This window comes from Triturus cristatus, chromosome 3_1, assembly GCF_964204655.1.
Source record: "Triturus cristatus chromosome 3_1, aTriCri1.1, whole genome shotgun sequence".
In the NCBI taxonomy this organism is placed as follows: domain Eukaryota; kingdom Metazoa; phylum Chordata; class Amphibia; order Caudata; family Salamandridae; genus Triturus; species Triturus cristatus.
In genome coordinates, this window is record NC_140583.1 from 819,064,342 (window position 1) to 819,081,743 (window position 17,402).

The window sequence follows — 17,402 nt, forward strand, 5'->3', positions numbered from 1 at the left end:
TAAATCAGCGACATGTTCAACCAGCACAAAATAATTAATCAACTGATCATCACTTGCTAACACTCTGCAATAACACCATATAACTGTCCAGTCAACAAACCACACAAGCCACCAAGGAACCCAACAACCAGACAACTAATCAGACAATCATCAGTATTGACTAACGAGCATCTATCCCACTTAACCAGACAACTAGCCAGTCAAGCAAATAGCATCTCATATATCTAGACGCCAAACAGATTATGTTACACAATCAAAGCAAGCAATGCCATTCAGCAAAGGCACCTCCTTTTTCAAACTACTAACAAGCCACTAAAGTTAATTATATCATGACCAGTCATTTACAGCACCTAGGAGCTTCACAACTGATGCATTGAGCACAATATAAATTCGAGCTATTATTATTGTTATCATTATGGTTATTAATAGTACTGTTACTATTATTATAACTTTCATCACTCGTGCTACTGGTCAACCAAATAGCTGGCAATGATTCCACCCAAAACCTATTTAAAGTGGACCTATGTTACATTAAATCACTTATTGAACAATCCACTTACCAATTGATCAAACATCTACTTTCCCAATAAAACACAAACTACACTAACCTTTCAGCAAGTTTAACTATCAAAAAACCTAATAACTTACTCATACATTTAACCAGTTCGATTTTTTAGTTTACTGTTTATGCACCTCTCAACCACACCTTACGCACCCAAGTCAAATATTCACTCAAGCAAATACCCAACCAGTTCCCACTACATACTAGCCAATTAATATTCGAAGTAGCATGAAGATAGCAAACCCATCTGTTCAATCATAAAATATACCAAATTATGCTATCTAACCAAGAAAAAAAAATCTTGCAAATAATGCCATAAACTCATCCAACCTAGACTAACCAGTTTTCTACAAATTGATCAATTAAAATCAATTATTAGGCTAGTCACCACAAAAAAGAAATCAACTGATAATCAACCATCCAGAGTGTCATCCTCCCCTTGGACAAACAATCCCAATACAAGCAGATGCACAAATCATTTGGTCAGCCAGGAGGCAACATATGCACCACTTGCGCCGTACCCATGATATCCTCATTGAGGCATGAAAGATATTTCCTCACTTGACTAACCACAGTTGAGAGGAGTAAAATTGCATGCTTCAAAACTGAATAATCAGCCTCTGAGTTTCCCCGCTATGGTTGTACACTGTGGGATTACTCTGCTGTGCTCCCAGATTTCCCCTTTCCACACACTGGCTCTCGAAGAAATGGAGGAGTCCCTGAAGTGAGATCTTCACTCACCCTTTCACCCATTGGGCCATTGTCTCCTGGGAGCCCCTTGGGACCTCTGGGTCCTTTGCCACCCTAGGAAGTAAGAACAACAAAAACAATCATTAGTTAAAGCAGAGCAGAAAGCAGGAAGAGGGTAGGGGATGTACGTGGGCTTCCTTCCTCAGTAAACACTTTAATCTTGTCCAGTCATTCATTAAGTGAGATTAATTTTGTGCATTTTTCTCGAATGAATGTGAAGGTAAATTAAGACTGCAAATATTGGACCTGGTTTATAATGTGGTGGACGAAGTAAACCCCATCAGGGTGATGGGCTATATTACTCCATTTCCCTTAAGGAGTCCCCGGCAGCCAAATTATAAAATGTTCGTCCGCCCAGCGGACTTTTCAAGCATTTACAAGAACTGCTGTCAAGGCAGTTCCTGATGATGCATTGTAACTTTGCCAGATGACTCCGTCAAGCATAACAAAGCTGTTGGGCGAAGTTACAGTTTTTTTATTTTACAAAAGAAAATCTCATAGCAGGTTTTTTATTTTTTGAAGTAAAAAAAAATAATGCCCCCCTTTACCATGAGAGTTTGCTCCCATGTGGAGGGGGGGGGGAGTAAACACTTTTCAGTGCACCTTACCCGCAGTTTTTTCCTGCAGGTGATGGGCATTAAAAAACTGCTATTTGTCCACCCATCTAATTTGTTGGGCAGACATTTAACCAAATCTCTGATGATCCTTACTCCATCGGGCTGTCAGAGACGTTTGACCATGGCAAAGTTGGAGCAGACTCCTCCGACGTCAGACTATGGTCCACACAAATCAAATTTGGGTGGGCGTACCATAATGTTTGCGGGACTGATGGAGTTTCCTCTCAACCAATATTTATGTTTGTTTAGAGATTATTTTTTCTTATTTTACTTTATGAGCAATCTTTAGAGTTCAATGTGATTCAATGACACAGAAAGCACAAGGAAAGCTTTCTACCAACACAATAATTCCCCTTCAGTGACAGCTTCATCTCAAGAACACAAGTGGTCTTTGCCACTCCTGAATAAGGTCGACGACTCGTCACAAACAATCTGAGATCCTGATGTGCTCAGGACAAGGACCCAATGTATTAGAGCTGGGCGTGAACGGCTCATAAATCAATACGTGACCTTGTCCAATGCTTGGATAAGAGATCCTGATAAATCTCACTATGAGGAAGACTAATGTACTTCCTAAAGAAGGGTCAAGGATGCTGCTGCGGTTTTACTCATTTGAATAAGAGCAATGTGGAGAAAGCATCAGATCCCAGAACATGACCACCGGCCATACATAAAGTTTCCATGATTGAGCAGTTCTTAAACTAGAGAACACAAAAACTTCTTTTTACTGCATCCAGATGAATTAATGTATCTAAAGCAACAGGGTTGGGTCACCCCACCCTGACCGCTGAATGAATCCTATACAACAGAACTGAACTGTGGTGTAGCACAATAGCACGGAACTAGGAAGGCAATCCTTCTAACCTGAAAAATCCTTCCTGGTCAGTGGTGGATTCCATTTGAGCCCATAAGTTGATTGGGCCACTAATGAACAACACCAGTGATGGACCTCGCATAATCTGAGATACCGGGTTTCAGAGGGCTGATAATAGGACCCATTGTGTGAGAGCTTAATCGAAAATCAACTTGAGGAGCAGGACACTTAAGAGCTTTAAATAAAATACTTGACCTTGACCAGTGCTGGGACAAAGAGAAGAAAGTTCAGGAAGAACAGTTACTGACAAACGTTACGGGTCTCTCGGTTACCAATTAAACTCTCAGAGGAGGAAATTAGGAAAGCGGGGATTGTAGTGTGAGGTCACTGTCATCTGTGTCACCCACACCTTCCCAGCCTGGAATGAGAGTCATTCAAAAAATAAATGGCATTAGTTACCTGGACGTTTCACTGTAACTAACTGACCAGGTGACTGATCTAGGAGGTCACAGTAGAAACGTATTGTTTTCTGTAAATGTCAGGGCTGGTTGCTCTAAACTTGAGCTTGGGGTGTGCTCTGGCACTGGTTTGATTGGCACATGATAGCAAAGCAAAGCGACATCATCTCTCACCTAACAGCACTTATGTACTCCACCCCCACATTCAGCAATATGTAAATACCCCAAATTGCCAGCCACCTCTGCAGTGTGACCACTCGCCACTGGGCCTACAACTCTGGATAGTGTACTGTCATAGAGGCCGCAGGGGCTCTTCACACTCCAATGTCAGGATAGGTCAATGAGAAGAGATGCATAGAGACACAGCCACATGATACTGTTGGAATAAGGAAGCCTGTAGGCCTGCTGAAGCACTATACAGAGAGAGTGGTTAGTAAGTACAGTTAGCACATACATCTTAGATTGACAGATTGGAGGGGGCTGTTTACTTATTCTTGGGTAGGGTTATAGGTTTCCTTTGCTTTCCCAGCTCAGTGCAACTCTGCAGTGGCATGTGCATGCATAAGTAACTGAATAACTAAATTAGTAAGTGAATGAATAAATAAATTAAATTATGAACAGCTGGATGGGCAGACAGGTACTTGTATGGAACTCCATATATGCAAAGGCACGCTATCACTCACCTCGGGTCCAGCAGGTCCTTCATCACCTCTGTATCCCTTTGGCCCATTTGGCCCAAGTTCGCCCTGCGAATTAGAATCAAATATTGCAGAGGGTTAAACTCTTTTCTTATTCCATGAGAGAGAGGCCACCTGTGGCAGAAATATTACTCAAATGAATCATGCAACAAAGAGGGCTCCTTTCCTATGTTTGTGAGAAGTAATCCACATTTGTAAAGCGCGAACAATCACCCGTAGGGTCTCTAGGCGCTGGGGGCCGTTGGGAAGATTAAGCAAGCTATTGCCCAGAGTCACATGGTGCTGGGCTAATCTGCCTGCTGCACCAGGGATCGAACCGTGATCCCCAGATTCCAGAGTCAGTCGCCCTGGCCGCGGCGCCACACCTCTTCCAGTTATTTTATGAATTCTGCAGGTCACTCACACTCCTGATATACCGCAGCACTACTCTGCACACAACGATAGCATGCGCATGCAAAGACCAAGGTAAGGCTGACACACACACACACACACACATACACACACACCACTCTAGGATATCCATTTATATGTAGAAAAGGCCCTCTGAACACATCTTGGCAGACATGGATCAAGGACCAATCAGCCTCGCCAAACTCTTGCTGGGATGTGCTCATAGGGTCATCAAATATAATTAAATGGTTGGGCGAGCGTAATCTTATCATCCAGGATTGCATGGCAAGTAACTCTCTAAAACTTAATGGGAAAAAATGGACAAAAAAGATTTTGGAGAAGTCCTCTCAGGCTGACAGAGAAGCTGGCCATCTGCTTTGGGAAATCACAAGTGTCAGGGCCGAAAGTGTTTATCAGAAGCCTGCAGCTGGTGCTGCCGAATGTCAAGATTGCTAAATACCAAAGATGCATATACTGAATTCCAACTCATGCCACTTTCTTTCACCACCAGGTTATGCCTGCCTCTTTTTTCGGTCTTGCATGTTCCATATATCCTTGCTTTCTCCCTCTGTCACTCTTTTCCCCCTTTCTCCTCCTCCTCCTTTTGGTTTTTTTCCCTCTTTGATCTGGGTCAAAATCTGATGAGGAAAAGTATGTGCTAGTCCTACAAAATGAGTGCCGCTGGGCCCCACCGGTAACCATCAGCTCAAATTTAGTACTGCACGTGTGTCTGTATGCCAAAAAAATGCATCTGATCCTCCTGTTTTATACTGAGGAGGATACCAGAGAAAATCCTTCCATTTATTGTGCTAGAAAAATAGGCCTAAGTCACGAGGACCATCATTTATCCAACACTGATTATGCCAAGGGCTCCTCCAAGCTCCTCATACTCCTCAAACCCTTAATAATAAAACTGCAGAGATTGCAGACCATGGCAGAGTATGTCACTTTAGTTCAAAGGGCTTTGGTTTGTTCATTGGCTTCTTACAGAACAAGCCCAGTTTTCCTCTCAGTCTTGATCTCGCCATATTTTCTTATTAGGTCCTTTAAGATTTAGATCTCCTTTTCTGCTAAAGTTGCTGATTTTAAGAAAACTTGAAGTGATGGGTGAGATTTGTGGTTCCTTGGACCTCAAATGCGAAGCTTCAAGTGATCGCTAGTTGTTTATTTTTTTGAGAAACACTAACAACATGTCCTTTTTGAAAGTCAAAGGACTTTTTTATTTGTCATTCTGTTGGTTTCCATCGCTGTGTATGTGTAGTCAGAGTAAGTACCATGATGACATGTAATACGGGAATGATGGATAAATGAACAAATGAGTAAATAAATCACACAACCGTGCACAAAAGGTAAGCCAGAAACTAAAAGGCTAGGGAGATATAGGGGTCTATTAGGTTGGCGGTCGGAAAATCACTCCGACCGCCATGGTAGCGGGAAAATACTACCCGCCAGGACCGCGGCATAACCGCCGGTCCAATTAGTATGCTCCGCAGTTGAAATCAGACCACAACGGTACGATCACGGCCTTTTTACATTGCGGCGGTTGCTGCTGCTAGCAGCACCACCGCGATGTCAAAAGGAGCATGTCCTGCATATCCCTGCACTGGGTGGCAGGCACTACACAGTGCCTGCCACCTGGTACAGGGACTTGTAGGGGTGTACCATGGTAGGGGAGTACCATGGGTACCCCCCAGTGCACCTACCCCCCAACACACTGGGGGCCCGCAATGGGCCCCCGGAGACATTCTCCGCATGCCTTTCCATGGTGGTTCCACCGCAGCGGAAAGGCTGGTTTCCGCCGGCATCATCATCATGCTGGCGGACCCTGGCCCTTCACCGGTCCCATTTTAGCAGCCCAGCACCGCCCGCCAAGCAAGCGTGTGGACTGCTACCGGCGGAAAGGTGGCGGGCAGGATTTCTCACCGCCGCGGTCAACACCGCCATGCTAATGTGACCGGCAGTTTTCCAGGTTTGATGGTGGACGGATGGTCGCCGCGGGACTGGCATCGGCCATCCGTCCGCCATCCTCATAGACCCCATAGTTTCTGTAAGAATTTTGTGAGGTCAAAGGCCACATGTGGGAAGGTCAGTAAGAAACTGTATAAACTGCATTTGATTAGAAGAAATACATTTGCCAAATCTGGAATAAAAGAGGATAGGTAGGATGATGAGAGACCCACTGGCTCTCAGTGTCCTCAAAGACCCTTTTCCGTATTTTGGAGTTAAAAGTTAGGACTTTATCGAATAGCGAGCTTTGTACTTGTTTGTTGCACCATATTTGCAAAAGGCATACAAATACAATTGTAAACTTTATTATTTTTTTTAATGGCATAATGTATTCCCTCTGTCTAGGATTTTCATCATGGCTTCTGTGTGATGTTGCCTTGTTTATTTATAAATAGACATTTGCCTCTTTGGAGATGAACTGGTAATGCTTCCTCTTTCTTACAACTGGCAGTGATCTGTAAACGTTCATCCCTTGATAAAGCATTGTGACTCTGACACGCCAGTGAGCGGGAGAATGGTCACAAAGAGGATGGGGAAGATGGACTTTTGGATTATTGGTACTTTTGAAGATCCCTAAATCCAGCTTTCGGTCACCTGAAACCGTCACATCCGGGAGAGTTGAAGTGACACCCATTGTTCTACTTATGGTAGCGTAACCCACCACCTAGTAACGGGGAAATAGTGGAAATATAAATATTTATTGAAATAAAGTTATTGACTATTTTTTAATGAAACACACCACAAATTGAAGTGATTCTTGGGATCTAAGCTTTAGCTCTAAAAAGCTGAGCTTCAGATTGGAACCTGGAGATACAAACAGGCTCTGTAGCAGATCTGCAATGCGCTGCATACAACACCGCCATCTTGTAAAACCTTTTGAAAGTGTCATTGGAGAAATGTCACTGGAAGAGAAATGGGGGTCTTGGGTAGACCCGTCCATGCACAGTCCTCACTCTCTTCCTGCTCCTCCACTGGAGCCCCCTGGAGGGTGGACCAGAGGAGGCCTGTGATTGGTTGCTCTCTGTGAGTCTATATGATGTAGTCTCTTTCATGCAGAGCAGGAATACAATGTATAAAGAAGAGGAAGTGGGCAAGTCAGTGAGTGGGCGTTCACGTGGAGGGACAAAAAGGGGAAAGAGGCAGGAGGGGGATGAGGGGAGGCTGGAGAAGAAAAATGAGGAAGGAGTGAGAGACTGACATTAGGTAGAAAAAGAATAAAGGGAAGAGAAATGACACACCTCACACTTCATCACATAACACAAGCTGGTACCTCGGGAAATGAATTATCTGCGTAGGGGTAACACAAACACACCAACAGGGCAGTACTATGGCACCACCAAGGGCACCACCAGTAAAAGCGGGCCAGACTGATCCTAGAAATATCAAATAAGTCCAATTGTTTTGCTTTGGGATAATGCTAGTGTGTGGAACTTATTTCAACAGACCATTCTGTGCCTGCTTCTGCAACTATTACATTTAAATGAATAGTTTTTTATTGACATTACTTACAATTTACAGCTGTGGCCAAGGGGTGTTCCTGCGCGCTCTCTCTCTCTCTCTCTCTCTCTCTCTCTCGCTCTCTCTCTCTCTCTGTTTCTATTACTTCATTTAAGCATATCGCTCTTTCTTCCTTAATCACTTCTACCCTACTTTGCTCGTTTTGCCTCTCCCGCTCCATCTGCCTGTCTTCATGTCTCCTCCCTCCCTTTCCTGCTTCATTTCTTGAGTTTTCTCAGTTGTTTCTCCTTACAATGTCTCTGTCTGTTCTCTCTGACCCACTTCTATATAAACTTCGTTACAAAACCCCCTCAGAGAGTAAAATTATCTGGCAGTTCCTTCGGTGTGGCTTGTGGATACATCTGTAAACTTTCACTCGATTATTGCATGGGCCAGGAAAAATCATAACTCTTCCAAGTTCAGTAACTTCTCAGTCGTACAAGCCCACGCTACAAAAAAACAGATGTGGTAAATTTACTGGCACTGGAGAGAAAAATAAAGTTTGGTGAAGAGTGGGACAAGGGTGGAGTGACTCTTGTTACAGAGCCTGTGGTGAGCTCCACATAAACAGGGGGTGCCAGACCCAAGGGAGAGACCTCAGGGTCACAGCATGGTGGTTGATGATACACTGTGGAATTGAAAGCGAGAGGAAGGCTTCAATGAATCATCATCCATAAAGACCAGCGCTGTCCACCAGTGATTCCAGGCCAGATGAAGCACCCAGGGCCTCAACATGTAAAAAAAACAATGATCCGTAAGAGGGACTCTAGGTCAAAATTAAGACAATTCCAGACCAACAACGATGTCTTCAAGATTGCAGCAGTTGATATGACCAATGGTAGTTAATAGGGGTTTCATCTACGAAAAAGAAGGTCCCCAGGGGTTTCCTAATGTATCAGTACCTGTGATATGCACGAGGAAATACGCCGAAGAGGAAATTCCTGAGACCTCAGCATATTTATAATGCAGTTTATGTTCTGCAAATTCCAGAAGAAAAGGAAGTGACCACAGTCCATCATGCATGTCTCATTGCCCCGCGAGTTCGGGAGACCTTCAGTCCTGATGATGCAGCAGTCGCTCGTTGTTGCCCTTTATGATGAATTATGGATTGTGCCGGTCTACGCTGCAGCGATCAAACTCAAATGACAGTGAACAGTTGTGGTCTGTGTACAAAATGGTGGTCTAAGTCTTCCTTGACCTATAGCGGTTAACTAATACTTGCCAGGTAATAGGGATTCCATGTATGATGGTTTTGGCATGCTATTAAGACTGTGAAAAAACATGTAAAAACTATTGAGCTGCACCAGTGGGGAAGAGATGAGTTCCACACAACAACCCGGTAATATTCTCTCTCATAAAGTCAGTCACTGTACATTTCCCTGGGGATACAACAGAAACACACGCAGATTTTGGCTAGTCCACAAGCTGCTGTCAAAGACTAAGCATGCTCACCTACCTCAAGTGGTCCAAACATGCGAGAAGGTAAAAGTGGAGATGTGAGGATACGTAGTACAATTGGGCCCTCCTTCTAAGTCTCTAAATTGCTGCAGTGTGACACACAATCAAGAGCAAGGTTGGGTCGTCTAGGCACACATAACATTGTTACTTACTGAATCTCCGGAAGCTCCTAAAGGTCCATCTCGCCCTTGGTCTCCAGGAAGGCCAGCTTCGCCCTGTGAAGCAAAGAGACAGAATGAACTCAGGAAAGTGTATTGCAAATGGACAGTGGATATTGTGTTAAAAAAAGATGTTTCTCATGATATTTGTATAACATGCACCTCTCTTGGCATGAGCCCTTAAGTTATAACCTTAAGTACTTGTGTCTGAGGTTCTGTTTGCTGAAAGTTTAATTATTGTTGAGCATTTAGTGTTGAATGTGACACTAAGCCACAATCGGATCTATTGTGCTTTCAATGACCTACATTGGTTCCACTGCTCAGCATCCCTCTAAGTTGTTACAGATTCTTCGAAGGTGAACGAGGGAGGTTCACCATTTCTTTGAGCACAATTACCTACACTAGTATCTAATGAAGGTTTTTAGAAGCTTTTTTGATTGCGACAAGCTCTAGGTTTGTGAGTCCTTAGAAAGTGGACAAACAGAGCATTATCTATATTGCATATACATCAAAAGTGCTATAGAATGACCTCTCAGATCACTTTATCAGAGAATGACAGAGATGAACTTGGGCATGGCCATGATGATCAAATCCTTATATTTAGCACTGTAGAAATAGTGGATCATCACAACTGGAGTTACTTCTGCTCTTCATTTCTCCTCATCTGTACCTGATATTCCTGATCAAAGCAGATCTAACTATTGTGAGCGTGGCCCATACTTCTCCAAGACTTAAGATGTCATTGACAGCTAAACAGCCTCATATATACTACTCCAGGAAGAATGTGAAGCACCTCCAAGGTCTTACAAACTAACAAGAAGCTTGGGTTCTTCCTCCTCCGAGAATGGGTGAGTGGCACTTACAAGACTGCAGAGACCTCAGAGAGTTCCTCCTACACCCTGCCCTGAGGTCCAGCGAAACACGCCTCACACGAGTGCCAACAAAGTGAAATTTCTGTGCCTCATCTTAAACAAGAAAAGGGTATAGGCACAAATCCTATAGACAAACTCCCTGGAGAGGGACAAACATCAGAAAACCATGTGTAGGCAATGTGGATGGTCCAGGCCTCCTCGTTCAAGAAAGATAGGAGAGCTTTGATCAACCAGGTGGAAACCTGCTATGTTATGCTATGTTAACAGAGATTTAGATAGCACTGTTTTGTCATTAGTGTGGCCTTTCTCAACTGTCTGGTTGGAATACCTTCACACCTTGGTTAAGACAGGCCGCCTCATTCTGTGAAAAAAGCTGATATTCATCTCCAGTTTTTAGAGGGTCTAGGAAGCATGCACCCTCCCCACCCATCAGTTCATTTATACAAAGAAGGATCTAGAACACCCCCGACCTGTAGGTGCCATGAGGTTTTAGATGGGCTGTACCTCTCTGCCATTCCTACCTCCAGCCGTGAAGAGCAATCCGGAGTAGCTACGGGTGTTCAGCACAGATAAAGAGCGCCCAACCTCAAGCAGTGAGAAAGGATGAGAACCATCTAATGCCCTCACTCCTTAGTAAAGACACTTTAGCACGTAAATAGATTCTTGGCTCATAACTCAATAAACAATGATCAAGTCTAAGCTAATTTCCAGGTTAAGTATCTGCTTGTTTTTCGTTTTTGGGACTCCCTGTGACTGTGCATGGCACACTTCACACTGCAGCGGAGGGCCACCAGCCATGAAACACCGCGCACACTCGTGAGCGCTCGCTGCAAACAACTGGAATATTAGCCTTGGCTTAGAGCCCTTGTGGAAGCTTAAGACAGGGAATGGGAGCGGGAAAAGATCCCGGAATGCTTATGCAGACCTGAGGGCTCTCAGCACCAGCCCCAATATGTATCCACTGAGGGCCTGCAGGAAATGAGCTGTCTCAGCTTTGGGAGAAAGTTTCGGTCACTGACACAAGATTGATTTGTACTGCCTGCCACATGTGGCCACAGCTGCAGAACGAAAAGCTGGTGTGAGGAGGAGTCCAGGAAATAAAGATGTAAACAGGGAAATCAAATGAAGTCTAAAGAGAATAGCGGATATTGAACTAAACACAAACAGCTGGTCAGTGGGGGTGGGAGTGCGCAGGAAGAAGCCTTGTTTTGGCACTCCAAGGACTTTTACTGCCCCCATTATATAAAATAATATATGTGTGTGTGTATATATATATTCCTATCCATGGTGTTTCATATCTTCTCTGAACCCTCCACAGCCCCATGTTAACTCTCGCTGTTGAACAGATTATTTTATTTCAGCTACTTGTTGACGTCACCTACATTATGCTGTGCGCACCACCTGCAATTCTAAGACATATTCCCAGAGAGGTGCCTTCATGTTCCCTATGATTTGAACTCATAGACTTCTCTTGTTCATGTTCCTATGTTATGTGTTAATTTCCCGCGCAGCATGCTGTGCCCTGCACCCCGTTAAACTCTACGCGTATGTAGTTTCATAAAGCTGCAGATATACGTTCTTACCCTTCACTTTACTGTGCACAGTATCAGGTTAACTCCTACACTTCCATGCCTTACTGCTGAAATAGGTTCATGTCCCCTGGAGGAGGCTGTGCTCTGCAGCAGGTAAAGGTCTGCACTTGTATACGTCACAGTGCTGCAGGTGTATGTTCACACGCCTCCGGTGCACTGTGCACAGCAGCACCCAGTCGACACTTACACTTTAAGGACTTACACCCCTGCTGATATGTGCACGGGGGATACCCAGAGCAGAGAACACAACGTCTTTCTCTCTTTGCCCTTCCCAGCACCCCTAACACTCATCAACAGCAGGTGTTCCAGAACGTTCCATGTGTGATATCTGCCTACGTTTTGAGGCCTTCTGTAACCACATGCGTCAGAAGGCCCCTTTTTTGTCCCCTCGCGGGTGTTTTGATCTGCTCCATGTTAACCCCTGCACTTCGACTGTTTATACCTAGCAGATGTGCTGATAGCTTTCAGTATTCCCTACTCCGCACCATCTGCATTTATACAGCCTCAAATATGTGTTCATATGCCCTACAGTATGTTACTCACGCCATGTCCATAATCTTTACAGTACGTCACTTGTGCCAGGTTAACCCCTGCACGACTATAGCCGAAACGTCTAATACTGTGCTCATATCGCCTCAAGCCTGTGTGCACAGCGCAGTGTTAACGCCTAAACTTATAAAACCTATATTCATGCATAAATTGTTCCATATTTTAGAGGCTTTTTAATTATTCCTATCCTGGGGGATTTTTACACCTGTGGCCTGTATTCCTATATGTGTGTCTGGTATTACTGCATTTTGCAGCATGGTGCATCCGTGCCCACAGATGCAAGCTGCCCTTCACAGCACAGAGCAGGCAGATGTTTCAGGCACTCGGCTTTGACAGAACATATTGGACTACGAGCTCGTGTGGCCTGTGGCCAGAACAGAGTGTGCGCTTTACAAGGGCACCGCCAAGGGCCCCCGAATGGTCTGGGCCGCGAGCCTTACGTGGGTGGTGGGCGGAACTGCATACCTTTCAGGAGCACATTTCTCCAGGAGTTGCCCTGGAAGAAAGGAGTGGCTCGCAATGACGGTTGGATATTTAAATAAAGCTGGCTTAGAAATCCCGTGACTTCATTTCCCACAGGCCTGGCGGTGTGCTGAGCCCACCGAGTGTTGACGTTGGCCCGCGGAGCCCTCCTGGCTGCGACATTGTGGGAATGTTCAGTGACGCATCCAGGTGTGTCAGGCGAGTGGAATTCAGCAAGGCGGGCCCCTTCTGAGGGGGACAAAGAGGGGTATTCTGTCAGAACGAGGCGCTATTTCCAGACCCCCCCACTGCACTCTCCACCCAAGAGGCAACGCCTCACTCCGTGCTGGCAGACACCGGCAGTGGAACCGCTAACGGGAACAATTAGCCGTGTTAGAGAAAATAAATAACTCCAAAGGATAAAATAATACACTCACACTGGAAAAAAAGTGCAAAGCACGGCCTGGACTAAGCGGTAGGGAGGTCTGAGCAGAAACAGGGATGGCGCAACGCCGAGTTCAGTTTTGAGCCCATCTTAAAATTCCGTTTGCTACAATTCAAACAGGGTTCTGATGTGCTGTGCATGAGCCCCGCCCTCTAGCTCTCACTCCACAGGGCCTCTCAGTGCCGGACTGGCCTATAGGGTGATCGGGCAGCGCCCGATGGCCTCATCTGACAGGTCTTTGTGTGGGCCTGTTCTATGGTCCGGCGGCTGGTTTTACTCTTGATTTCCATGATATTGCCACAGACGAATTGTAAATGTGGGCCACATTTAATAACTATTTTATTCACCATTGGGGGCCACACATAATTTGGTCCCTGGGCCTATTTTTTGTCCCAGACCGAACCTGTTTCACTCTAACTTTGAACTCAGTCGTTGAGTCTTAAAGTGTCTCTTAGCTCTCACTGCCCAGTGTTCCTCTCAAGTTGTTCTTTGTCCCTAATCCTTACTCGCCAGAGTCTCTCGCCGATTACCCTACAGCTATTCCCTAGATCTTGCTCGCCAGTCCTACAGGTCAATCTACCTGAGTTCCTTAGTTCTCGACGGTCGACCCCAAGATGTTTTGATAAATATATTTATGCTTCTAACTCTTGCTTTCCAAGGTCTCTCAAACCATTGATCACTAACTCTAGCTCATGAAGATCTCTCGCAATTTACAGTTAACTCCACATCTGGGCCTTTCACATCAGTCGGCCTGTTCTTTGACCTGTTACTCCATCTCTGAGCCCTGGCCCATCTCTCCAGTGTCCCAAAGTCACTTTGCCTTTATCGTCTAGCCGTTGATCTCTGGGTGCTTTAGACCACTCTACCTTTATCCCATAGTCCAGTTCCATGCGGTATCTAGGTCATTTTAGCCCTAGCGGCTAGGCTTTGCTCTCCAAGATCTCTAACAGGAACTCTACTTTCATTTTAGTATTTGATCTCTAGCCCTCAGGGTGCTGAGGTCATCCTACCTTTATTCCCTAGACCTTGCTCCCCACAGTTTCTGGGGCAATCTGTCTATGTCCTCTAGCCCTTGTTCCTAAGGCCTGTAGCTCAACCTATCCATGCACTTGCGTGCCATGGTCTCTAAAAGGCTACTCAACTTCTCCCCCATGCCCTTAGATGCAATTTGAAGGTCATCCCATCCCTGTTACCTAGCCAACACTCCACAGGCCTCTCTTGAGTCATTCTACCTTTTCTCCATGGTCACGTGTTCTTATATCTCTCATAGTTTACTGGCCTTTGCCCCCTAACCCATGTCCTCAAGAACCTCTCAGATGCCACACTAGAGCTTTTCTGAAGACCCTTAATGCATTCCCCAGGAGTCTCTGGTCCTATCTGGATTATTCATGCAGCTCCAAGAGATATTTAGGTCTGTGTCGAAGTTGCTTGCGAGCCCTAAAAGCAGAAACAACAATTGTATTAAAAGGTAGTATGAAGATATTGTTCAGAATATTACCTTGTCTCCTCTGAGGCCACGCCCCCCTGGAATTCCAGGCGGCCCCCTCTCTCCTGCTCCACCCTGTATAAGAAGAGAAGAAAGCTACGATGAAAAACAACAAGAAACAAACGAGCCAGAGTGGAGATATGTGTGTGAATACAGGTTGTGCTATGTGTACATACGTTCAAAAAGAAACATCTACTTTGCCCATTTCCTTGCTTTGCATTTTGGCAGTTTGACAGCTACTATTTATTGCTGTGTTAAGTCACTTATTTAGTTCACTTAGTAGTTTTCGCACCACATAGTGTGCTTTATGCAGCACTTTATTTCACCACTTGTGGTCTTTTATTTGTCTAGCATGGCTCTGTATGCATATTTCATTTATCTCATATGGCACTTTATTTTCCTCAAGTGGTGGTTGGCATAAACGTTTTTTCACTTGGGACATTGTGCGGTGCATTAATTACTTCACATAATAAATGATATGTACTGTATTGATCTCGTGCTGTTCATGATGGAGCACTTTATTTACCTAATGTCATATATTGTATGGTACTTTGCATGGATATTAATATGCCCTTTATTTATGTCACATGGTACTGTTATGTTTATTTTTTACCTACCACAGTTCTTCATAAAATACTTTTTTCTTTCGCAAGATACCTTTTCGTATCTTATTTACCTCACCTGTCATTTATGTAACTATTTACATCACACACGGTCTATATTCCCTTTATTTGCCCAATAATTTACTTTATATTTACTTCATTTACCTCCTATGGTATTTTTGTGCCCTTTTAAGGTCCCGCCTGAGACAGCGCTTTAGCGCTGCTCTCGCGAGAGCTTTTGTAAATGGGGGATCTGGAAGTGCAAACGAGTGCTTTCAGGCCTCCAAATACAGTGCATGTGCGCCGGCCGGGCGTGCGCACCATTTGGAGGCCTGAAAGCACTCGTTTGCTTTCACTTTCGCGGGCCGCACGGCAGTAAAGATCGGCAGTAAAGATTGCAATCTCTTTGTTCCCAGCATCAGTGAGATGCAAATGAACAAACAGCGTGAGGCCAAAGATCTTATTTTTTTTAAAACAAACCAGGTCACTGCTACAGTGAAAGGAACAACAAGCATTTACAATGCAATAGGTCTCGCATTTACGCGAGTTTGAGCTATTCACATTGCAAATAACAATGCCTTTTATTTGTGTTTTCGTTTTTCAAACATAAATAAAAGGCATCGTCATTTACAATGCCAATAGCTTAAACTCGCGTAAATGCGAGACCTATTGCATTGCAAATGCTTGTTACTTTAGATTTTCCCTCATGCAGTACTTGCCTACCTCAGATAGAAAATTAGTTGCACTTACGTCACTTCATTCAGTACATTATGTAGTACTCTATTTAACTTACATTTGATTTATATATTGTTTTCGCCCCAATTGGTGCATGATATACTGCAGCCTTTACCGCAGAGTTTTTCTGTCACGTGTGGTTAATTTAAATCACATGGCATTTTATTTTTAGTTAATTCCCTCTTATTGCACATTGCATATACTATATTACAGCACAAATATCATACTTATAATTTGGTGCCCAGCTGTAAATTAAAGTATTTAACCCCTTCGGTGCTCAGGTCGGCCCCCGGCCATCCACGTCACAGAGGGAGAATTCGCGCAGCGCCAAAGGGGTTAAGATTCGGTCTTATGCTTATACCATTGTGTCAATTCGTAGGCTCTTGGAATTCAACATGTCTGTCATCAAAGAACTATTGTTTATGTGGTTATAAGGGATGAGGAGGTATCACAGATCTTGCAGGCGGACCTGCAGCTTTGATCAAGCAGGCGGAGGACTCAGCTTTAAGTGAACCAGCTGCAAAGAGAGCCAGGACAGATGCAGATGAGGAGTATGAGTCTGACCCCAAGAAGCACTAAGTTTAGGGTTAGCACGTTCAAGAAGTGTTGGCACACATTAGAGATGTGGTGGGTTTTTTAACAAACCAAGTAGGAGCAGGACCAACTTTATTCGCAATATAGCACCTCTCCGGTTGACAATCTTCCTTTCCATGATGTCATTAAGGATAGTGTCATGAAAGAGTGAAAAGACATTGATAGGTCATCTATTTCTCGCTTTATTGGCAAAAGGTATCGAATTGGCCACTTTGAGAAACAGTTTCTGCTTTTTCTGAAGGTCAGTACTCTATGGCTTCCTATTCTTCATTCACGACAAAGGATGCTGTATTATCACATGTGGTGAAAAGGAAAGTGGAGAGCTAGGATACCTGCTACATCAAATTTCTCTCTGAGAATAAATTCATATGCAGCGTACACAACTCAAGTTATTTTAAGTAGTTTTCAACACTCTATGAAGCTTTGCAGGATAATTCGGATCATGTTCCAATATTAGCCAATATGGAACTTTTGGCCCAATTCATATTGGATGTGTCATTCAATAATTTACGGTCTTCTGTGCCATCGGCTGGTGGAGCAATTCAAAGGAGGAGGCTGCTTTGGGTGCGGCTATGGATGGTGGAAGTGGGTCAGACGTCTCTGATCCAAAAGCTCCCATTTACTGGTTAGAAATGATTTAGGGGTAAGTTGAATGA

The 17,402-nt window shown here is 44.3% G+C and overlaps 1 protein-coding gene across 1 annotated transcript in view; it reads right to left on the bottom strand.

The window, feature by feature from the left end:
- The window catches only part of LOC146861110 (uncharacterized), a 97,556-nt gene that overhangs the window by 11,856 nt on the left and 68,298 nt on the right, over nt 1-17,402 (bottom strand). The window contains exons 20-23 of the mRNA XM_085645170.1: nt 14,828-14,890; nt 9,404-9,466; nt 3,885-3,947; nt 1,304-1,366 (exon numbers count right to left, since the gene is read on the bottom strand). Of these exons, the coding sequence (XP_085501296.1) occupies nt 1,304-1,366; nt 3,885-3,947; nt 9,404-9,466; nt 14,828-14,890 (252 nt within the window). The remainder of the gene's footprint in view (nt 1-1,303; nt 1,367-3,884; nt 3,948-9,403; nt 9,467-14,827; nt 14,891-17,402) is intronic.